Source organism: Microcebus murinus, chromosome 14, assembly GCF_040939455.1.
Source record: "Microcebus murinus isolate Inina chromosome 14, M.murinus_Inina_mat1.0, whole genome shotgun sequence".
Lineage (NCBI taxonomy): Eukaryota > Metazoa > Chordata > Mammalia > Primates > Cheirogaleidae > Microcebus > Microcebus murinus.
Window position 1 is genome coordinate 30,331,638 of NC_134117.1, and position 25,055 is coordinate 30,356,692.

Sequence of the window (25,055 nt, forward strand, 5' to 3'; positions counted from 1 at the left end):
TTTAATTATAAAATGACAGTGTTGGCTTAACTTATGGTCAAATGTTAAAATTTATTAAAACATACTGGTGTTGATGTCTATGGAGAACATTGTCCCAGAATCCACAAAGAGTGGCTTTTCCCAAATGAATTAAATTTTGAGAATGAAAGTAAATTACAAAGGTTTATTTCCTAGGGAAGGAAGTTTTAAAAAAATCAATGAAATGAGAAATGAAAAGACTTCATTTATCAATACTTTGTTGGCTTTCCTAACTTGCATTTATACTTGAAATAAAAATTACTCATTTTATTTTATGAGATACACAAATCCATCTTACATTTAGTGTTCATTTGTATTACTTTTTCATCTCCGTAACATGGCTATATTGTACTTTTCACATTTGTTCTTTACGGTGCATGAATTCACTCACAATCTCTGTCTCTCTTTAGTTCCTTTCTACTGTTTCAACACAGGATTCTTTCAGCTATTCGTTATATATCACGTCCAAAATATTCACTCCTTTTCTATCTCTGTGCTTTAATAGTCACAGGATTTGAAGACAGATGTGATTCTGCTCTACAAACTTGGATCATTAGCTTTTTTTTTTTTTTTTTTTTTTTTTTTTTTTGAGACAGAGTCTCGCTTTCTTGCCTAGGCTAGAGTGAGTGCCATGGCGTCAGCCTAGCTCACAGCAACCTCAAACTCCTGGGCTCAAGTAATCCTACTGCCTCAGCCTCCCAAGTTGCTGGGACTACAGGCACGAGCCACCATGCCCGGCTAATTTTATATATATATATATTAGTTGGCCAATTAATTTCTTTCTATTTTTATAGTAGAGACGGGGTCTCGCTCAGGCTGGTTTTGAACTCCTGACCTTGAGCAATCTGCCCGCCTCGGCCTCCCAGAGTGCTAGGATTACAAGCGTGAGCCACCGCGCCCGGCCGGATCATTAGCTTTTAAAAAATGTTTTCTCTTTCATTCCAAAATAATATACGCTTTGGCTTAAAAGGGTGTAATATGCGGCAACCTAATATTTGATAAAGAAGACAAAAATATCCAATGGGGAAAAGAATTCCTCTTCAATAAATGGTGCTGGAAAAACTGGTTAGCTACATGCAGAAGATTGAAACAAGATCCATATCTCTCACCTCTTACAAAAATTCACTCAAGATGGATAACAGACTTAAACCTAAGACATGAAACCTTAAGAATCCTAGAAGAAGACATTGGGAAAACCCTATCAGACATTGGTCTAGGCAAAGAATTTTTATTTTTCGGCATATTATGGGGGTACAGATTTTAAGGTTTCAATAAATGCCCTTTCCCCCCTCCCCCCACAAGTCTGAGTTTCCAGCATGACCATCCCCCAGATGGTGCACATCTCACTCATTATGTATGTATATACCCGACCCCGACCCCCTCCCCCCTACCCCCTCCCCAATACCCTATTACTGTAGTACCTATGTGTCCACTTAGTGCTACTCAGTTAATACAAGTTTGCTGGTGAGTATATGTGGTGCTTGTTTTTCCATTCTTGGGATACTTCACTTAGTAGTATGGGTTCCAGCTCTAACCAGGAAAATATAAGATGTGCTATATCACCATTGTTTCTTAGAGCTGAATAGTACTCCATGGTATACATATACCACATTTTATTAATCCATTCTTGGATTGATGGGCACTTGGGCTGTTTCCACAGCCTTGCAATTATGAATTGTGCTGCTATAAACATTCGAGTGCAGGTGTCTTTTTTGTAGAGTGTCATTGGATCATTTGGGTACATGCCCAGCAATGGGATTGCTGGATCAAATGGTAGATTCACTTGTATCGCTTTAAGGTATCTCCATATTGCTTTCCACAGAGGTTGAACTAGTTTGCAGTCCCACCAGCAGTGTAGGAGTGTTCCTCTCTCTCCATATCCACACCAGCATTTGTTATTTGGAGACTTTTTGATAAAGGCCTTTCTCACTGGAGTTAAGTGATATCTCATTGTGGTTTTGATTTGCATTTCCCTGATGATTAGAGATGATGAGCATTTTTTCATATGTTTGTTGGCCATTCTTCTGTCTTCTTTAGAAAAGTTTCTGTTCAAGTCCTTTGCCCACTTTTTAATAGGGTTATTTGATTTTTTCTTGTTGATTTTCATGAATTCTAAGTATATTCTAGTTATCAGCCCTTTATCAGATATGTAGGATGCAAAAATTTTCTCCCATTATGTAGGTTGTCTGTTTACTTTCATGACTGTTTCTTTGGCTGTGCAAAAGCTTTTTAGTTTCATCATGTCCCATTTATTTATTTTTGTTGCTGCTTTGATTTAGGCAAAGAATTTTTAAGAAGAGCCCCAAGGCAATCACCGCTACATGAAAAATAAACAAATGGGATCTCATCAAATTAAAAAGTTTCTGCACTGCCAAGGAAACGATCATTAGAGCAAATAGACAACCCACAGAGTGGGAGAAAATATTTGCTCTCTACACCTCTGATAAAGGCCTAATAACAAGGATCTATCTAGAACTTAAAAGAATAAACAAGAAAAAAACAAACAACCCCATCAAGAAATCGGCAATGGAAATGAACAGAAATTTCTCCAAAGAAGACAGAATAATGGCCTGCAAACATATAAAAAAATGCTCAACTTCTCTAATCACTAGAGACATGCAAATCAAAGCCACAATGAGAAACTATCTAACACCAGTGAGAATGGCTTGTATTAAGAAATCCCAAAACAACAAATGCTGGCGAGGATGTGGAGAGACAGGAACACTCCTACACTGCTGGTGGGACTGCAAATTAGTGCAACCTCTGTGGAAAAGAATATGGAGATACCTCAAACAGTTAGATAAAGAAATACCATTTGACACTGCAATAGCATTGTTGAGCATATACCCGAAAGAGCATAAAACATTCTACTATAAAGACATCTGCACCCGAATGTTTATGGCAGCACAATTCACTATTGCAAGATCATGGAAACAACCCAAGTGTCCATCAATTCATGAGTGGATAACTAAAATTTGGTATATGCACACAATGGAATACTATTCAATTCTAAGAAATGACAGTGAATTAGCACCGTTTATGCTATCCTGCATTAAGCTTAAACCTGTTATCCAAAGTGAGGTGACACAAGATCAAGAAAACGGGCTCCACATCTACTTGCCATCAAATTGGTACTGACTGATTAAAACTATGATGCTCAAATGGGGATAGTGCCCACTAGGGTTTGGGGGAGGGGGAGATACACATCTTAGGGTTGTGGTGAGCATAGTGTGGGGGGGAGAGGGAATACATCTAAACCTTCCAAGGGAAAGGCTAAGGTATACAATGTAACCCAAAGGTCAAAAAAAGGGAACAAACAAACAAACAAACTTTTATCAGGTGGTGGGCAAATGGGAGGGGGGAGGAGGGGAAGAATTTACACTTACAAAATAGGTGCAATGCGCACCACCTGAGAGTAGGACATGCTTGATGTTTTGGTAAGGCGGGGGTGGGGGGCATGGGGAGGAATGGCAGGGGCAATATATGTAACCCTAACAATACTTGTACCCCCATAATATGAAAAAATAAAAAATTAAAAAAAATAAAAGGGTGTAAATAAAGGCATTGGATGTGAATTGCCACACATGAAATTCCATTATTTAACCAGTGAGGTTGTAATGTTCAACACAGATTTAAAGTAAAAGTGAAGTGTTTTGATTTTATGCATCCTGAATTTATTTTTCCAGTTTTTATTTTTTTATTTGAGTATATTACGGGGGTACAAATGTTTAGGTTACATATATTATATTGCCTTTGCCCCACCCAAAACAGAGCTTCAAGTGTGTCCATTCCCCAGATGGTGCGCACTGCACGTGATAGGTGTGAGTATACCCATCCCCTCCTTCTCCCTCACACCTGTGAATTATTTTTTGATGTTAGGGAAATTTATTGGTCAGATATTTCTTAAAAGTTCAAAATTACCTTTACCTGTTACAAAGGCAAAGTTTTTAAAATTTTAATGGCATTTAAAAATTGTTTTGAATTCATTAGCTTCATCCTGTGATCCCACATTTATCCTGGATTGTGCTCCCTGCAATGTGATCTGCTCCATCGTTTTCCAGAATCGTTTTGATTACAAAGATCAGAATTTTCTTACCTTGATGGAGAAGTTCAATGAAAACTTCAAAATTCTAAGCTCCCCATGGATCCAGGTGAGTTTAGGATTTCTTCTTCCTGAGAAAGCACTTATGCTCTTTTCTCTGACAAATTCAAAATTCTATATGGACCAAGCTGTCGGGTGCATGTTTGAATACTGCTGTCTTTCCCAGAGCTTTATGAAGTGATCATCTGGGATATATGGCTGAGTCCTTGATTTTATACACGGGATGTGAATGCATAAATGTAGGGCTGGATTTTGAGCTTGTTAGCTCTCTGGCTGGATTTTTTTTTTCCAGTCACCTGCAAAGCCCTACTTCTATAAGGTATGTGGGTGGCAGCCCCAAATATGCCTATATTATTTGATGCACATCCAGGCTCTTTTTGAAGATTTCCGTTACCCACATGACTTGTCCTCAACACTTAGAGACCTCTTCATCATACTTGGCAAAAGTATCCTAATTTAAGAAGAGAATATCTCCTGCAAGGACTGCAACTATTTGGGATCATAGAAGCTGTCAGGAAACACTGCCTAGTGCAGGGGTGTTTGATGCCTGAGATGGGAGCCTAGCTGACAACTGGGTTGCTGAAATGAATGGTTTTGTGGTGTATGAACTAGAAACAAGCATCACAATGTTACCCTGTGGTGAATTGGCATGATGTACACCGTGCTTAAGAATAATTGTTAGGTCTTAGAGAAATTATTGAACTACTCTGATGTGCTGTTGGCTTTCAAGAGAAGAATTGGTGTGAAAATTGAGAGAATTGATGGAAAAGTGTTTTATGCAATAAAAATGATGTATGAGTCTAGGAAATAATTAACATTTTTGATTCTCAGGTCAGAATTTTCTCCTTCAAATCTTTTTATAAGCATAGAGAATTACTATACACGCACAATAAAAATATCTTTGTCAATATGGACACCATATTTTACTCGTAGTTATACCTATAATTTCTTATCACAGCTTGGTGTATGATATATATATATAGTTACATGTTTTTTCTTAAAGAAATTATTGTGTTTTGTTTTAGCTCTGCAATAATTTTCCTGTTCTCATTGATTATTTCCCTGGAATCCATAACAAATTACTTGAGAATGTTGCTTTTATAAAAAGTTACATTTTGGAGAAAGCAAAAGAACACCAAGACTCATTGGATGTTAACAACCCTAGAGACTTTATTGATTGTTTCCTGATCAAAATGGAGCAGGTAAAACATTAGCAACAGTACAGTCATTTGATTGTTTGTGCATTGTGTGGTTCACTGAGTAGTTCTTTAATGTACTAGGAATGTTTAAATGGTCACGCCTCACTGCTTGACAAGCCCTTAACATATATATTGTATTTATGAATCTGCACTAAGCATCATAGAAAATGTACTATTAAAGTTTCTCATAGCTAGAATGCATTGAGTTTATTTAAATAAAAATAATCTGGTAACCAAAATGCCAAAAAAAAAAAAAAATTATCGGGTGGTGGGCAGGGGAAGGGGGAAGGGAAGGGTGTATACTTACATAATGTGTGTGGTGTGTACCACCTGGGGTTGGACACACTTGAAGCTCTGGCATGGTGGGGGGAGGGATGGCAGGGGCAATATATGTAACCCTAACAATATCTGTACCCCCATAATATAATGAAATAAAAGAAAAAAAATAAGAAAAAAAAAGAACAAAGAAAGAAAGCTGGCACTTTTCTGTATAAGTTATCTATAGATTTTGTTCTCAATATTTATTTTTCCATAAATATAGAACATATATTTTCATAATGAATATGCAACTTAATAGAGTGTTAGATACTTTTAATACTAAAAAGAAGAATGTAGGACTTTAATACATATGGAATTAAAGGACTTAGAACACTCCAAAAAAAAATCTACCTGAGGAGAATAGAATGCACTTCTCATATGAAATGGAAATAATTGCAAAGTAGTTATAAAATATAAAATATTATTCCATTAGATGAACATGGGCATGCTGTTTATTTGCACAAATGATATTCTACTCCTTAGCTCACATTTTAATTGTTTTGTGTCTTGTTGTTGAGCTGTAAGAATTGTTTACATATTCTTGACATTAAACCCATTAAGGTGTTTAACCAACCCATATTAAATAAATGATATGAAAATACTTTCTCCCATTCTGTAGGTTGTCATCTTATATTTTCATTATGTCCTTTGATGTTCAAATATTTTAATTTTGATGAAGTCCAGTATGTCTATTTTTTCTTTCATCATTAGTGTGAAATCTATGAATACATCGGCAAATCTAAGGGCATTAAATTTACCCCTGTATTTTTGTATTTTTAGTTCCTATCCTTTAATTTTCATCCACTTTCAGAATTATTTTTAGTAAGGAGAATAGAATGCACTTCTCATACAAAATGGGAACAATTACAGAAGTTAGAAAATATAAAATATGACACCATTAGATGAAGATGGGCATGCTGTTTCTTTGCACACATGATATTCAAGTCCTTTGCTCATTTTTTAATTCAGTTTTATGTTTTCTTTTTGTTGAGCTGTGGAATTGTTTATGTTTCTTGACAGTAAACCCATTACAGTGTTTAATCAACTCATATTAAATAAGTAATATGAAAATACTTTCTTCCATTCTGTGGGTTGTCATCTTATGTTTTCATTATGTCCTTTGATGTGCAAATATTTTAATTTTGAAGTCCAGTGTATCTATTTTTTCCTTTTATCATTTAGTACAAAATCTATGAATCCACTGGTAAATCTGAAGGCATTAAGATTTATTCCTACATTTTTATAGTTTTAGTTCCTATCCATAAATTTTCATCCACTTTCAGAATTGTTTTCAATTGGAGTGAGGTATGGGACCAGCTTCATTCAATTACATGTGATTATCAGATGTCCCACTATCATTTGTTGAATAAACGCTTCTTTTGGATTGAATAGTCTTGTCATACATGTTGAAAATGGATTGATGATACATATTAAGGTTTATTTCCACATTTCAATTCTACTTTATTGTTTTCAATGTCTCACTTTTTAAATTTCAGCATATTACAGAGGTACAAATGTTTAGGTTACATATATTGCCTTTGCCCCAACTCAATCAGAGCTTCAAGTATGTTCATCCCCCAGATGGTGCACACTGCACCCATTAGGTGGTGAATATACCCATTTCCTCCTCCCTATCCTACCACCCAACACCTGATTAATGTTACTACTATTTGTGCACGTAAGTGTTGATCAGTTAATACCAATTTGATGGTGAGCACATGTGGTGCTTGTTTTTCCATTTTTGTAACACTTCAATGGGGATACCTCAAAGAGCTACAAAGAGTACTATTTGATCCAGCAATGCCATTACTGGGCATCTACCTACAGAAAAAAAAACATTCTGTGTAAAAGACATCTGCTCTATTTTTCCCCATTCAGTATGTTGGCTGTAGGTTTCTTGTATATGGTTTTTATCATCTTGAGGCAAGTCCCATCAATGCTTATTTTGTTAAGCATTGTTATCATAAAATGGTGCTCAATTTTGTGCAATGCTTTTTCTGCATCTATTGAGAGGATCTTATGATCTTGTTTTTACTTCTGCTTATGTGGTGAATTACATTTATACATTTTCATATGTTGACCTATCCCTGCATCTCTGGGAAGAAACCCAGTTGGTCATGGTAAATTATTATTATTATTATTATTATTTTTGAGGAGCAGCTGATTTTAGTTTGCTAGAATTTTGTTGAGAATTTTTGAATCTATATTCATAAGGGAGATTGGTCTGTAGTTTTTTTCTTGTTGAGTCCCTCTGTGGCTTTGGTTTCAAGGTGATGTTGGCTTCATAAAATGTGTTGGGGAGCATTCCTTCTTTCTTGATGTTCTGGAATAATTTCTTTTTAGGATAGTTACCAGTTCTTCTTGTAGGTCTGGAAAAATTTGGGTGGGAAGACATTTTTTGGGGGGTGGGTACTTTTTTTGCTGCTTCAATTTGGCACTTGACATTAGTCTGTTCTGGAACTCTGTCTCTTCCATACTGAGCCTAGAGAGACTGTGTGTTTCTAAGAATTGGTCCATTTCCTCTACATTTTTGAGTTTATGTGCATGAAGATGTTTATGGTTTTCAGAGATCGCATTTTGTATTTCTGTGGAATCAGTTATGATTTCTCCTTTTTCATTCCTGATTGAGTTATTAGAGCCCTTTGTTTTCCTCATTCTAGTTAATCTAGATAGAGATCTATCAATATTGTTTGTATTTTTTAAAAATGCTTCCATAATGTGTGTGATGCACACCACCGGGGGATTGGACACATTGGGGGGAGGGAGAGGGGCAGGGGCAATATTTGTAACCCTAACAATATTTGTACCTCCATAATATGATGAAATAAAAGAAAAACACAAAAACAAACAAAAAATTTTTAAATAGCTTCATTACTATGTTAGGTATTTTATGACCAAATTTTTAATATACAGTCCATTTAATGTGCAATTTAAAGTAATTTTTGACAAAGGGAAAGTACATACGTTCTGTTTACTCTTATATAAAATAATAATTATTTGATGTGAATTTAACATATTGAGGAGTCTTCATAAAGGACTTCACCTACCTTCATGTCATTTTAATCCACTGGGAACCAGTGGCAAAATTGTTCTTTGAAAGCCAGGGCAAGGCTGTAGAGCTTCATTTCTTGATGCTGCACACCGTGCCTCAAGTAGGCTTTATAGTAGACCCTCCCCAGTTGGCTGTCATGTTGTCAAACAGAAGACCTGGCACGAAGATAAGATCAAGGCCTGTAGACAAGGCCTACTCCCAAACATCACCCTCACTAGGTTGATGAATATTCCAGGACATTTGGGGAAGTGAAGAAATTTGCTCTGGTGATGCTAATTTCACATATCCTTATGATTGCTCTGGAATTGGTAGTGAGGGATAAAGCAGGTTTTGCCTTGTTGAAAATCATCCCTGGTTATCACTTCTGTCTCAGTTTCATCTTGCATACTCAGAAAGATGAAAATTCTTTTGAACTTTTGATACTCACTGTGGGCAATCACCTCTGGGTCAGTGCATGGGACTGATGTAGCTGCTCCTCAAGGCTCATCACCTGCAAACGCTGTTTCAGGTTGTCCCTCAGGCTCCAATTCATGCTGTTCAGAGCTGCTGCCGCCATCTCATAATAAAGCCAAGTACAATTCTGCCTCGGTTTTGGCCCTCACCCCTGGCTGTTGCCTGCTGAATTTATTGTCCTGGTGAAGGAATTTCATTTATTTTTTCAAAGAACCAATTTTTTTCTATCATTAATCTGTATAGTTCTTTTGTTATCAATTTCATTTAGTTCTGCTCTGATCTTGACTATTTCTTTTCTCCCTCTTACTTTGGGATTGGTTTGCTCATCATTTTCCAGTATATTGAGAACTTTCATTAGTTTGTTGATTTGTGATATTTTTGTCTTTTGGATACAGACATTTATGGCTATGAATTTTACTCTCAGAATTGCTTCAGCTGTATTTCACAGATTTTGATAACTTGTTTCTCTTTTATTATTTAGTTCAAAAACTTTTTTGATTTCCATCTTAATTTCCTCCTTTACCTGAGTATCATTCATCAGTAGGTTGTTTTTTAATCATGATTTTGTGTAGAGATGAGTGTTTCTGTTAAAGTTGAGTTCTAGTTTTATTCCACTGTGGTCTGAGCGGATGCATGGCATAATTCATATTTTTAAAATTTGTCAGGAAATGTTTTGTGGCCTAGGACATGATCAATCTTAGAGAATGTCCCATGAGCTGAGAAGAAGAATGTATATTCAATGATTTGTGAGTACAATGTTCTATAAATGTCTTATAGGACCATTAGTTCTAGAGTTCTGTTTAAGTCTATGGGTTTTTGTTTATTGTTTATGTGGAGGATATGTCCTGTTCTGTCAGAGGGGTGTTGACAACCCCAGTTATTACTGTGTTGCTGTTTATCATTTTGTTCAGATGAACTTGGATTGGGTTTATGAATTTGGATGCACCCTTTTTAGGTGTGTAAGTATTTAGAATTGTTAAGACTTCTTGTTGAATTGCTCCATTACCATTATGTGATGCACCATTATATGATGCACATCTTTGTGTTTCATGACTTTTGTTAATTTGAAGACTATGTTATCTGATATGAGAACTGCTACACCAGCTTTCTTTTGGTTGCCATTTGCATGGAATATTGTTTTTCACCCCTTCAGTTTGAGTCTGAATGAGCCCTTATGGGTAGATGTGTTTCCTGAAGACAGGATATAATTAGGTTGTATTTCCTTATCTCTTCAGCCAGCCTATGTCTCTTGAGTCGGGAGTTCAAACCATTCACATTTATCAAAAGAATTTAGAAGTGGGGTGAATTTCTGTTCATCTTGTTAGGTAGAACTCTATTGCTTTGTTTTATCTCCTGAGCCATTATGGTATCTTGGCTTTGACCTTTACCTTTTGGGTGATTTTACACTGATGAGTGTCTATTCTGTTGAACTATATAGTGTTATACTAAATATTTCTTGCAGGCTGGTCTCCTGTTAGAAGGTCTTTATTTCTCCCTCCTGTAAGAAACTTTGTTTTGCAGGATACAAACCTACTCTGGCCATTATTCTGTTTGAGAAGACTGAGAATGGAGCCCCAATCCCTTCTGGCTTGTAAGGCCTCAGTTGAGAAGTCTGCAGTTAGTCTGATGGGTTTTCCTTCATAAGTTACCTGATGCTTTCATCTTGCAGCTCACAGGAATGCCCCTTTTGTGTTTATTTTGGCCAGTCTAATGACCATGTGTTGTGGTGTTTGGCCCTTTGCAATGAATCTCCCAGGAGTCCTTTGAGTTTCTTGTACCTAGATATCTCAATTTGTAGCAAGGCCAGGAAAACTTTTCTCATTATTTCCTCAAATAGGTTTTTCAACCGTTGTGTATTTTCTTCTTCCCCCTCAAGGATGCCTGATTTTTATATTACACCTCTTTACATAATCTCATATTTGTTGTAGGCTTTGCCCATTCCCCTTATTTCTCTGCTTTGCTTCTTCAACTGATGTATTTAATTCAAGTCGTTGTCTTCAAGCTCTGAAATTTTTTCTTTTGCCCATTCTATTCTATTTTTGAAGTTTCCACAGCATTTTATAATTACTTGAAATAATCTTTCATTTCTAGAAGTTCTGTTTGACTTTCCTTTAATAATTAAATTTCTCTAATGAATTTTTCATTCATTTTCTGCATTATTTTTGTGGTTTCTTTGTGTTGGGTTTCTACTTTCTCTTGTGTTTCATTGCACTTCCTTACAATTCATGTTGGTATGCTTCATCTGTCATTTCAATATTCTGCTTTTGGTTGTATGCATTGCTAGAGGACTGGTGTCTCCTTTTTGGAGTGTCCCTTTCACTCTGATTCTTCATATTTTCAGAGTTCTTTCACTGATTCTTTCTCATCTAGAGCAGCTGTTGCTTCTTACTTTTGCATTTTCTTCTGTTTATATAATGTCATGGCAGGTTAATCTCTGAGGCAGTAGGTGGTTCACCCACACCCTGTATCATTGAGTCAGTTAATGGTCTAAGAAGATTGCAAATTGGCCTTCCTGTCAGTAGGTGCCACTTGCCAGAACGAACAAGCTATAATGTTGTTTTGGGGTTCTGTGACTAGTTCTACTTCCTCAGCATATACACTTGAATACCCCAGGTGGTGATTGGGGCCTTGGACCTTCCAGGTGAGTCTTTTATTCTTCACCACAGCAGAGGTGGGTTGGGGAGTGAGGCTGGGAGGTGCTGGGTTGGTTGAGTCTACCCTGAATCTCCACAAATGCTGTTAGCAGAAGTCAAAGTTCTATTCTCCACCTCTGGGCAAAGCTGTCAAGAGCTGAGGGGCAAAGCTGTCAAGAGCTGAGGTGACCCCATACAACCAGAAAGTCTGCATGTGGAGGTAGACCTTTAATCCATCAGTCTGTAACAGGCCTTACTCCTTTTATCCCTCCCCTATTCTGTAGGTTTTCCTGAGCCTCTTCTGACAGGCAGTACCTCAGACAAGCTGAGCTCTCCTACAACTGTGATGCAGGCCAGGAGTTTCCCATCCCTGGATCCCTGCCTGAGCTGGATGTGCAGCCCTCTCATGAGAGGAGTGGTGCCCCACAAACACTCCACAGCTAGGACTCACATTGCATCCTCCTACCTGATCTGCCCTTCAGGCTTACACACCTACCAAAACTAATTCACAAATATGCCCTCCATGCTGCTGGGTAATACCATTGAGACCTGGGAATATGGGATCTGGTCTGTGGGCCCCAAAGATCAATATCTGACCATGCCAGAGAGATGCATTCTGCTCCTCAGTCACACACAGGGTACCCAAGATGGTTCAATGTCCCACTGCTTTTAGCCATGTTTTACTCAGATTGGGCCACCAGGCAAACAGTACAAGGGAGGGCCAGCAAGCAGGGAGCTCTCAGTCTAAGCACACTTCAGTTTGCTGCAAGACCCCAAAAGGAATGGTCTCAGCCCCACTGCCAGTGGAAGCCTCTGTGTGGTGGTTCAATTGTGTCTCTCAGCAGACTCCATTGCGGTAGAGGAAGTGGTGAGAAAGAATCTGACTGGAATAAAGTCTGCACTCTAGATGTGTCTGGCCCTTTCTCCTGGAGGCAGTACACCTAGAATAGCCAGGCCCTAGAGTCAAGCAGATCACTTGGAACACACTGGACCCCTGTGGCTCCTGCAGTCTGGGTCAGAGATGAGAAATGTCTAGGTGGAGATGAGCAAGACAAAACTTGGGGAGTGGAAGCCCCGTGGGGAGGACAAAGGCACATGGCAGGTCATGAAGTAATATGGAGCTTGCCATCCAGTGGGTGTGTGTGGTGGGAGGCCTTGTCTGTAAGACTCATAAGACTGAGAGCTTAGGGCTCTGTCTGTAAGAAGCTCCCCACTCACTGGCAGCAGCAGTCTCTGGGCTTGTGTGGGCAGACGGTCTCTCCAGCACCTTGGAAGCCCACCAACTGACTGAGATGTGAGGGAGGGAGAAACTATCTATGTTACCTATCCTTCTCACTGGTCTCCAAGCTTCTCAAGGGTTAATATCTGCCAATACCTTTCTCCTTCCAGTTTCTGCTCTGCAGCCTCTTCCTGCGGAACCTCTTATAGTTTCTTGCACCCTTCTTTCAGACTCTCATCTGATCTATGTTTGTCCATTTGTTTTTACTCTTTCATCTAAAATTTCCCCTTCTTACTGAGATGCCCTGGCTGCTGGTGTCTCTGGTTCACCATCTTGGACCAACAACTGCTTGTTGTATTCCTTTAGACAGCACAGAATGGACTAAAAAAGGGCACCAATGCTCTTTGGATTAGATTTCTTGGGGAAAGAAATACACTGCATAGCTCACCTAGATGCAAATAGTCTCAATAAAATTTATAAGCAAGCCAAGGTGAGGGAGTAGGAAATGAAATTTAGGTCAACTGATCTACAGTTTATGCCCTACCATATACTAGTTTTGTCTATTAATGAATATTAATGAATGCTTCAGGTTATGTGTTGAATAAAATTATAATGATGTGAGTTATTTTAAATTTACTGTAAATAAATATTCTGGCAAATTATTGGTCAGATAATTGTAACAAATGTTTTCTAGGAAAGGCACAACTCACAGTCTGAGTTCACTATGGAAAACTTGGTAAGCACCATATCTAATATATTTGTTGCTGGGACAGAGACAACAAGCACCACACTGAGATATGGACTTCTGCTCCTGCTGAAGCACCCAGAGGTCACAGGTATGAGCACAGGTGGTGAGTATAGTGAAGTGCAGAAAGGGTGCTCAGTAGATGTTGCTAGGGTTCTCCATCTTTTGTATGTTCCAGAAAGATGAAAGGTCTAGAAAAAGACCTCTGTATTTGCCATCTTTGTAGAATATTCTCTCCAAGTATTCAGTGGAGTGTATGAAATCAAAATTGCATCCCAAGTTACAGGGAAGTGGAATTTTAGAACACCAGGATTAAAAAGAAAAGCATAAAATCTTTCAGAGGGTTCTATTAGGTCATGTATAAAGGATTAGGTGTCAGAAATTATCAGAATTTTCAAGACTAAATATTATTTTGTATATTAATAGAAAAAGGATATGTTCAAACATGGATGATTGCCATGAATTTTACACTCTTTCTCCAATACTAGAAGCTGAGCTGCATCTAAATGTTTTTATTTGCAACTAAGTCAGAGGACGTCATGAGCTACACCTGTCAGGACACCTCATGTAGGAGAAGGAGAGTGTCAGGGAGGCTGCAGCACTTCAGAATGGGCTTGGTGGATAAGGCATGTTGAGGGAGACTCCAAGAACAAGGGAGAAGTGATTGATAATCTGTGGTTTCCCAACAATTGGGAAATTAAGTTGGAGTTTGAAACATCCACCTGAGCATTTGAAAGTAAATCTAACTTGAGCAATAGAAAATTATGAATTCAAGTAAACAGACATTTTTTATGCCCAAGAAAGTACTAAAAATGTAATGTAATTATAGTTGTATTGGCAGGGAAGAATATTAATGTAGTTAGAATGACGTAAACAATGAATAGTGATATCACTGGCCACCTTTGGAAGTGGGAGGTTGAAGAGTGTACTATTCTAGATTTCATACATACGCACACCCTCAGAAAAAACACGTATACATGTATAGATCCATTGCAATGTAGTTTTTTTTGTTTTTTTATTTTTAATTATTTTTTTTATTTTGGCATATTATGGGGGTACAGATTTTAAGGTTTCAATAAATGCCCATTTCCCCCCCTCCTCCCAAAAGTCTGAGTCTCCATCATGACCATCCCCCAGATGGTGCACATCTCACTCACTATGTATGTATATACCCGCCCCCCTCCCCCTCCCACCTGCCCAATACCCTATTACTGTAGCACCTATGTGTCCACTTAGGTGCTACTCAGTTAATACCAGTTTGCTGGAGAATATATCTGGTGCTTGTTTTTCCAATCTGCAATGTAGTTTTAAACCGTATGTATTATTTTGTCAGTAATGTAATATTTGTTTTATGTTTTTCATTTTGCTAGGATTATAATTTCTTGACTTAATTATGTTGTGTTTACTTTTTAAAATATTTGATGTTTATTATGTTATATAAAAAAACTTGGAACAACATAGGTTCTATGTTTATTATGAGTATAAGTTAACTTGTATGCTAATTTATAGGTATTTACTAATGCATTGTGATGCCTAGTTTGTAGAAGGGTCATATGTGTATATTTTACAAGAAACTTCAGTATAAGTCTAGGTATACAAATGTGCACATATTACTATTTAGACACTTTCCTTGTGCTTCATGTAGCCCTAAGTTGCTATAACAAATGTGTCATTTTTCTGTTTTTCTGTCACTTCTTACTTGTGTCTTATCAGCTAAAGTCCAAGAAGAGATTGACCATGTGATTGGCAGACAGCGGATCCCCTGCATGCAGGACAGGAGCCACATGCCCTACACGGATGCTGTGGTGCATGAGGTCCAGAGATACATTGACCTGATTCCCAATAATATGCCCCATGCTGTGACCCGTGACGTTAAATTCAGAAACTACCTGATCCCCAAGGTAAAGTGTTGGTCCTACACTGTACCTAAGTACTCTTGAAATCCCCAAATTCACAGTCTGGTTCCAATCCTCTACCAACACAAGTTGAGAAGTGCAAAACTCATATATGTGGCAGCTTGATAGACTTTGTGCTCTTTTGTTTGGGGTTATACAGCTTTATAGAAGGTCTTGGTTCCTGGCAGTGTGTGTCTTCCAAGTAGGTTCTGCCTCTTTAATATTGTTTTGGCTACTCTTAAGTGTTTACACTTTCAAATAAATGTTAAAAGTATCACTTTGTCAATTTCCCAAAACACTCTTCTGGGATTTTGAATAGGGTAATATCAAATCTATAGTTCAATTTTGAAAGAATTAACATCTTGATGCCTAGCATCTTTCAAATTATGCAAATGGTTATGGTCCCATTCTATTTGGAATTTCTTCTGTTGTCTCAGTAATGTGGTTTCAATGCTGTCATTTGCAAATCCCATAATTTTCCTAACTAATTAGTACTTTGTTGCTGCTATAAATTTTTAAAATGTCCCTTTCCTTTCTTTATACCTGCTCTCTGGAAATATAATTGGTTTCTATCATTCTGATGCCCTCATATGTGGTAGCCTTGTTAAGTTGATTAATCATTGCTAATAATTTGTTGGTAGAGTAATCTGGAATTTCTATGTACATTATCCTTCTGTTTGGGTTATTATTTGTTTTATTTATCCAATTCTGTGTCCTTAATTTCTCTTTATTGTATTATTGAACTGCTCAGGATTGCAGGATAGCGTTGAATAGAATTGGTGATAGTAGGCATCCCTGTTTCATTTCTGATCTGTGGGAAGGGTTGGATATGTAATATCTTATTATGGAGAATGCTCCATTAAGTAGATTTAGTTATACAATCTTTATGAGATTAGAAAATTTTGCTCCCTTCTCTTATTTTCATATAACTTTTTCTCATGAATGTGTGGATAATTTTATCAAATAGTTCTTGGCATCTCTTGGTATGATTATACATTGGCCCCACTTTCCTCACTAAATATGCATAAATCTATACACATAGCTAGATTTGATCTCCTCCACATTATACAAAGACTTTGTATTTTTATTCATAAGGGCTTTTGGTCTCTAATCTTTTCATCACAATTTTTTTTGTCAGAGTTTCGGTATCAAGATTATGGTGGTGTATAAAAGTAGGTGAGAAATATTCCCTAATGTGGGTTTGTTTTTATGAGCTTCTCCTCCCCCTACCCTTCATCTCCTGCTCACTTCAATGTATCATTGAAATGTCTAACAACTTCTGACTAAATACTAGATGTTATATATGAATTTGGGATGATGTTTATCGTCTTCCAGAAAGGGAGCATTCTCCTCCCACGGCAGTCACAAAGCTGCAACCCCTCCTGCCCTCACTCCCAGGTGGACATGTTGTGAACAGAGTCCATAGTTATCCATAGCCATGAACAGAGTGCATAGTTACCTACAGCCATGAGTGTATCTCTCTGATGCTTTCCCAACTCTGGATCTTGAGACCAATTTTTTTTCTCAGTAGCTATACAATGCCTTTTTCACATGGTTTCCGTATTCACCCACTTGTTCTAGTTGCTATGCTGCAGGCTACTCTAATCCACTTGACCCACAAGATATAATTGTTAAAATTTAAAATTAGATAACTGAATATAGTGTTTTCATAGGGCAAAAATAATTGAGATTGCTGCAAATACTAATCTCATTTCCTGGAGGAGACAGAACCGATAACTTTAGCAAGAGGTTATGAGGCTTTCCTTGAGGTCAGTGATTGGGTACAAGGATTAGCATTTCAGCTCATTATGTTTTCCCCAAGGACACAGCTAAGAAATAGTTTGCTTCTCACTATTCAGATTTGAGGGTAATAGTAATGAAATTTGCTCTCCTGTAGCTGTCTACATGGGAAATAGACTGAGAAATCAGACAGGGATTGCCACCTCCCCACCCCCATCCAGTGCATCAGATTGGGGACCCGCCTCTGGGGAGCGATGCATCTGCTGAGATCACCCATTCACCAGGCTGTCAGGTGGCTCATGCTGTGCCTGGTGAGTTTTGAATTTAGAAAGGCCAGAGCCCGAGGAATGACCCATTCATTCCCTTCTGTGCGGAACAGTTTAGTATAGAAATATGCAGCTCTGTGTGGCTAATTCCATCCCCTACAAGTGAGATAAATGGGCTCTTTTGCCACAGGTTGGAGACACTATTGTAGGTGGAGATAATGGTCTAAGATAAGAGTTGGCCAGCTTTTTCTGTGATGGCCACATAGTAAATACTCTAGACATTTTAGGCCATAGGTTTTCTGCTGCACTACTGAGCTCTGCCAGTGTGGCATGGAAGCAGTCACAGACAACGTGTGATAGAATGAGGACGGATATGTGCCAAGTTTTATGGAGAATGAAAATTAAATTTCATACATTTTCCATATGTCAAAAATGTTATTCTTTGGCATTTGTGAAAACATTCTTACTGATGGGCTATGCCAAAACAGGGGGTAGTTGAATTCATGCATGGTCTGCTGTTTGTTTGTGCCCAGTGGAAAACTCTTGTGTTCAGTAGGCATCTATGCAATTGTGTTAGGCTGACTGTGCTTTTGTGCTCTACATTTGAAGAATATTTGCCACCAAATGGCTCAGAGATTTACACTTATCCTTTTATAGATGTCTTATTGTCTTAGCACTTCTATTTAGATATAGACACTTTTCAAGTTAATTTTTATTTACGATGTAGAGTAGTAATGGTTATGTTTCAATATTTTCCTTATGAATTTCCAGGTGTTTGAGTATCATTTGTTGAAACTACATCTGCTTTATAAACATATTTTTTTTTACCACTGATTTTTTAATTTAATTTTTTTATTTCAGCATATTATGGGGGTACACATGCTAAGGTTACCTACATTGCCCTTGCATCTCCTCCCCCCTGGAGTCAGAGCTTCAAGCGTGTCCATCCCCCAGACGGTGTGCATCGCACTCACTATGTATGTAAATACCCATCCCCTCGTGCCCCTGCCACCTGCCTGACACCTGATAAGTGTTTTTCTTTTAACATTTTGGTTACATTTTATATATTTGCCTCTTCCTAGCAAGGGTTAGAGGTATGCCCTTCCCCATTCACAATCTTCACCACATCCCTCAGATGTGGGACTACCCCCTAACCCCTGAATCCATGGAGAACACCACCACGCTTTGAGCACCATAGTGTTAATCAGTCAGTATCAATTTGATGCCGAATATATGTGGAGTCCATTATTCTGATCTTGTGTCAGCTCACTTTTGCTTTTATATTTTTATGAAACATTTTCTTATATTGTTTAAACATTCAGGAAAAGTTTTAAAAATGAAATTATAGGCATTGAATAGTACAAAATTAGGAGATGGGTTTCACCCACATTTGTATTTTTTAAATATTTAAATCTAAATAAAATTAAAACACATATATAGACATATATGAGTATATTTATGAAAATATGCATATATCTACTTTTATATCTTTCTATCCATTTCTCTGCCTATCAACATTTTTATATGTATTCCCCAAGAGCAAATATTTTCACCTACATAATGAAAATATCGTTCACACTCAGGAGTTACTGATACGATAATATGATCTAATATATAGCCTATGTGTAAGTTTTCCCAATTTTACTAGAAGTAATTTACCTTTTTATTCTTTTGCCATTTACCATACAGCCAAGGAACAACCATATAAATTGCTTATCGTGCTTTTTGGTCTCCTCTGATCAAGCACACTGTTGCTTTCCTTCATTTGTTTCCTTCCAGTATGTTGACCTTTCTGTGGAGTCCAGGCTACTAGCCATTCAAAATGTTCCTCAGGTTGTTTTTGTGTGATTGTTTTCTAAAGATTAGATTCCATGGTCATGCTGGAAACTCAGACTTGTGGGGGGAGAGGGGGGATGGTCATTTATTGAAACCTTAAAATCTGTACCCCCATAATATGCCGAAATAATAAAAGAAAAGATTAGATTCCAGTTATGATTTTGGAAGAATAAGGCATGGGTGCTTTGAGTGCCCCACAGAATCACATTGGTGAGGTGGGAGCACGCATGTCACGTGTGCCATTATCGGCTATGCTCATTTCCTCAGTAATAAGGTGGTATCTGCCAGATCTCTGCATTGCAGAGGTTTTGCAATGTAGGTTTATGTATAATTAATACATATCCATGGCATGGTGCTTTAAGGTTTTGTGTAAATCTTGCTTCCCAAATCACACATCCAAAAATTTGAGCTTTAATTGATCATCTTGACCTGAATAGTAACAAAGTGAGGATTTTTCTAATTTCATCATCCCTTCTGTGGTTTTAAATTAGGATCAACCTCTAATGAATATCTCCCCCATGAGTTTATATCAAGACAAAAAACCTGCTTGGCAATGATAAACACTCAATCGTTTTATTCTTGTTACTGTACTTCTTGTTTTCCTATTAGAAGATGTCATTTTATTTTTTTTTTCTTTTAAGGGCTTTATTTGCATTGATTTATTTAGTACTCATTGACCTTATAAGTTAGGTAGTATTAATATCCCCAGCTGGTAGAGGAGGGAACTAAACTAAGAGAAACTGAGAAACTCATTCAAGGTCCTGTAAGTAGTGAGCGTTAGAGTCAAGATTCAAATCCAGAGCACATGACCACAGAGCTCATGATCTTCATGAGTACATATTTCCTCTCAAACATAAGTCCATTTTTGGCAACTGATAAAATAAGACTGACAAAGAACTAAGCTAACTATATCAATGTTTGTAACATTTAAATATATTTTCAAAAGTCCATATCACTCAGAAATAAATGGTCTGTGGAGGAAAGGATGAAACAGCATGTTGGAAACTGTCTACTCCCTGCTAGGGAAGCCAGGAGGAAAGAATGACCCAGAGAACTTTCAAGTAAACATTCCAGCAATTTGAAGCAGATCTGCTAGTAAACATGCTAATGGCTTTTTTTCTTTTTCTTTTTTTCATTTCACGATATTACGGGTGGGGGTACAAACATTTTGGTTACACGTTATGACTTTGCCTCACCCAAGCCAGGATTGCAGTCATGCCCTTCCCCCATACAAAAATCACCATGTTCATTAGTTGTGAGTTTACCGCCCCCCAGCCCCACAACCTCCAGTGAATATTACTACTCTTTGAGCACCTTAGTGTTTATCGGTTAGTGATAATTCAATGGCGAGTACATGTGGTGCCTATTCTTCCATTCTTTTGACATTTCACTTTGGAGGATGTCATTTTCAACGTTACTAGATCATATGACCTAGTTTCAAAAAGTCCTATGTACAGGTACTCTGGATTTTTTAAGAGCCCACAGAGATTTCGATTTTACACCATAGTCTATATATATGATGTGTGAAAACTGAAGTGATGAAATAGAGCAACCTGTGGGGACAGACCCTAGGTTCCAACCTCAATGATAAGGACAACAGATTCAGAAGGTTTATCACCCCAGTGACCAAGTGCTCAAGATTTCGACCTTGGTTGGAGAGCACTTCAGCAAGATCATTGCCACTGGTCTTAAACTCATCCTTGTTGATTACTGGGTCTGTGTGTCTGGAAGTGTTCCTGTTCTTCTTTGGACCTGTGTTTCTTCATCTATAGATCAAAAGCTTTATCTAGGTAATTACTTTTGTTTCTTACAGCTCGATGACTCTTTCATAACTTGGTTTGCCTATGTCTGTTGCTTCCAGGGCACAGCCATATTACCATCCCTGACATCTGTGCTGCACGACGACAAAGAATTCCCCAACCCAGAGAAGTTCGACCCTGGACATTTTCTGGATGAAAGTGGCAACTTCAAAAAAAGCAACTTCTTCATGCCTTTCTCAACAGGTAATAGAAATGTATTTCCCTTTTTATTTCAGGGGACAAGATAACATTTAGGATTAGTCAGAACTTACATGGTTTCTCCTCTGGGGCTGGTATAAATGCTCCTAGCGCATGATCGAGAGCACCACTGCCAACGCCTGTGTATTTCCTTCATCATTATACATCCTCATTTTTGGTTTAGAGTCATAGTGCTTTGAGGAGTTGAACTGGTTCTTCATAATCAGGAAGGCTGAAGTATAGGTAGATTGAATTCTGTCTTGGATACATCACTGACATACTCAAGAACTCCTCCTAGATGCAAAATTCATTTAGACATTTCTCATCTGCCAATGTAAAGGTTCTCACTCTACAGTTTCAGTAAGTGTCTTCCACTTGGTGTCCTCATCACCTATCTGAGCTTTGGGGATTCACATGTCAACAAGCACAGAATGAGCTCTAATGGTCTGCACCTGCAGTTAAGAAAGCAGATGAATAAACAGCCCATTGTAATTCACTAGGGCTGGGCTGTGAGAGTGGAAAGCAAAGCACAGGCTGCTGGGTATAGGGGGCAGAGGGAGAAGCTGCCTGCTTCTTGCTCTCTCATACCCTGCACTGAGCCATAATAAGCTGGAGTAAGCAACATTCTAATAGTAGCTACCTCAACAGAGGTAGAGAAAATGGAAAAGAGAGAAGGCAGGGCATTGTCAAGGAGATAATGAACCACAGGAGCAGGGCATTTGCTCTAATCAAGATGTTGGAACCTTTGCCAACTAACCATGGAGCCAGGGAAACATTGTGACTGAGGCCAGATCCTCTGCAATGATTCCAGAGCACGCCGCTGTTCCTCCAATCATGACCATGCATCTTGGGTATTGGATCTTGACTCTTGCAATGTGTGTGCTGAGTTTCTGGCCATGGAAGCCCCTCTATTCTGTGACCTTTTATGCCCGCTTTATATCTGGCAGTGTAGATACCAAGATGACAAAGATGGAAATCTCCCTTCAAGAAGTCACATTTTAGCATGATAGGAAAATAAATCAATAAAGTAAAGAAACAAATAGTCAATTATGATTCCAGGTGATCCATGCTGCATTGAAAGTGATCATGTGATGTTGAATAAACACAGAGAGGGCAAGATTTTATTAATTGAGTACATAGCAAAGAGTGCAAAGAAGAAATAGAATTTGACCTGTGTCCTGAATTTGAACTCTGAAAAGTGTATCTTGGCCAAAAGGAACAGCATAGTATAAAACTTCAAACTTCTTGTTGTATTGGAGGCTGATGAAGAGCATGTATGGCTTGAGCTGAGTATTGAGGATATGAAGAGTGGAAGGGAAGATCATGGATTTTCAAACTAGGAATAGGAGACATGAGAATATGGATGTGGTTGTGTAGATATATAGATTTAAAGTCAAAATGTCAAGGGAGCTGTTATAATGTGGAAATACTTAATGAATTGCTTGGTATGGAGCTGTTATTCAGTGAACATTTGTTGAATGAAGGGTCTTTGTTAAGATCAGATGTGAAGTGGATGGCAAGTGCGACTATTCTGTGTTCAGTTGTCTATCCAGTCGCCTTTCCATCCATCCACCAACTCATTCTTCCATCCAAACATTCATCAAAGGGTGAGAGTCACACACACAGTACTTGTTTCAGTCACAGTTGAACATAAGTAGTAACTCCTGGTATTTATTACTTTCAGGAAAACGGATTTGTGTGGGAGAGGGACTGGCCCGCATGGAGCTGTTTTTATTCCTGACCAGCATTTTACAGAACTTTAACATGAAATCTTTGATTGATTCAAAGAAACTGAATGCTACTTCGACTTCTGCTGCATCTATTTCTTTGCCACCTTTGTACAAGATTAGCTTCATTCCTGTGTGAAGAAGTTCAGATATCTGCCTGCTGTGGCTGTTCTCTGCCTCTCTCCTATCAATGGTGTCTTCAGCCTCCTTGCTATTATTAGGGATGTCTTCTCTGACCTGTTCTCTCACATCTCCCCATTCCCTTAACATGCAGTGAACGTCCAATGTCCACTAAGGAGAGTTTCCGTAATTTTACACACAACTATATCTATGTCTGCTCTTCCTTACACTCTGTAACACAGTATTTACTACCACATGTGACAATACTTACCTAGTCTAGAGTTATCACTTGAAAACACAGTAAAATGATTAATGTATGATAATTCACAGCCATTTCTCCAGTGCATGTTTTAAATAAAAAGTGTTATTAATTGCTGAATCAGATCACAGACTTTCCTTGTTTTGTACATAATGCAAGTAGGAAATTAAAGAAAACAGATTCCTGGAGCTCATGCTGGTCCTCATAGTGATAAGCACAGAGAGGGACAAAGGGGAAGAAGGCAGGGAAGCTCTCTTGGAGGTGTGTCACCAAGAGCTACTGGAGGTTTACATTTGAAAGAGAGAGCCTGTGTCCAGGGACAGCTTTAACCTTTATATTGACAGGATCAGTGACAGTTATCAATGAACATTAAATGTTGAAATTCCTGTTCTGCTTGAGTGTTACTGTAAATAGCAAGTAAAGATCTAGAATGCTCTTTTCACTCTCTATCCTTAGACTCGACTGTGAACATATGGTTTCATATTGCTACTCATGTATTCTGAGTGTAATGATTCTCTCCCCAGAAAAGAATGACATCTCTGGAAAGCCTCACAGAATTGTATTATTCTTCTAGTTTCTATCTCTATGTTTTACACATAATATATATGTGATAGTAATTTGATGTTTGGGGGCTAAAATTATAAGTCTCATAGCATGTGTACAGCATCAGTAGGTAAACATGTATCTGTGACAAATTCTAGTCTTCTCTCCCCCTTTTTTCTGTTTTGAAGTAAGATGAGAAATGACATGATCCATTAACCTTTTCCAAGCTCATCTAGAGAAAGCCATTTATACTTGGCCTGCATTTGTAATTTAATACACACATATAGTTGTGTCTATATCTCTATGCATGTATGTGTGCATAGGTGTAAATTAAAATACAGCATATATTATATACAAACATATACATGTGGATTTGAAAGTCATTATTTAAAATATTCATGTTACACATACTGTTAAAGAACTTACTGGTGTTTACTAAACAATAAGCCAGGTTACAGGGTAAATGTCTAAGATACTAGAAACATGGGTAAATAATTTGATAGGACTTGTTATGTATTAGTTAATGGAAATAGCTATTAAACTTTGAAAATAGCTTAAAAATAAAAAGTGCAAATTTAGCCTATATTATCTTCCATTAGCCTTTTTGGCTGGCAAATGAAAAAATTTTAATTTTTTAGCCAATGTGTGAGAAACAGGCTTTTTTTAAATGTCTGATTTTCAATTGCATTGATTTCTGCTCTAATTTTTATGATTTCCTTTCCTCTGCTTACTTAGGAATGAATTAGCTCTTCATTTTCCAGTTTCCTAATGTATATGTTTAGATTACTGATTTTATATCATTTACCTTTTTATGAAAGGAAGTTTATTCATAGACATTCAATGCCATAAATTATCTTATAAGTACTGACTTTAATCCACAACCTGTCTCTCACTCAAGACCCAGCATTAATGTATTCTTTAAATTAACTGACA

The 25,055-nt window shown here is 37.7% G+C and overlaps 1 protein-coding gene and 1 pseudogene across 1 annotated transcript in view; one reads left to right on the forward strand and one right to left on the reverse strand.

Moving 5' to 3' along the window:
• The window catches only part of LOC105872455 (cytochrome P450 2C18-like), a 31,184-nt gene extending 7,485 nt beyond the window's left edge, over positions 1 to 23,699 (forward strand). The window contains exons 4-9 of the mRNA XM_012766449.3: positions 4,009 to 4,169; positions 5,146 to 5,322; positions 13,689 to 13,830; positions 15,453 to 15,640; positions 21,338 to 21,479; positions 23,158 to 23,699. Of these exons, the coding sequence (XP_012621903.1) occupies positions 4,009 to 4,169; positions 5,146 to 5,322; positions 13,689 to 13,830; positions 15,453 to 15,640; positions 21,338 to 21,479; positions 23,158 to 23,339 (992 nt within the window). The 3' untranslated portion in view covers positions 23,340 to 23,699. The remainder of the gene's footprint in view (positions 1 to 4,008; positions 4,170 to 5,145; positions 5,323 to 13,688; positions 13,831 to 15,452; positions 15,641 to 21,337; positions 21,480 to 23,157) is intronic.
• Positions 8,646 to 9,245, reverse strand: LOC105872465 (5-formyltetrahydrofolate cyclo-ligase pseudogene; annotated as a pseudogene).
• Positions 23,700 to 25,055: the final 1,356 nt, after the last annotated feature.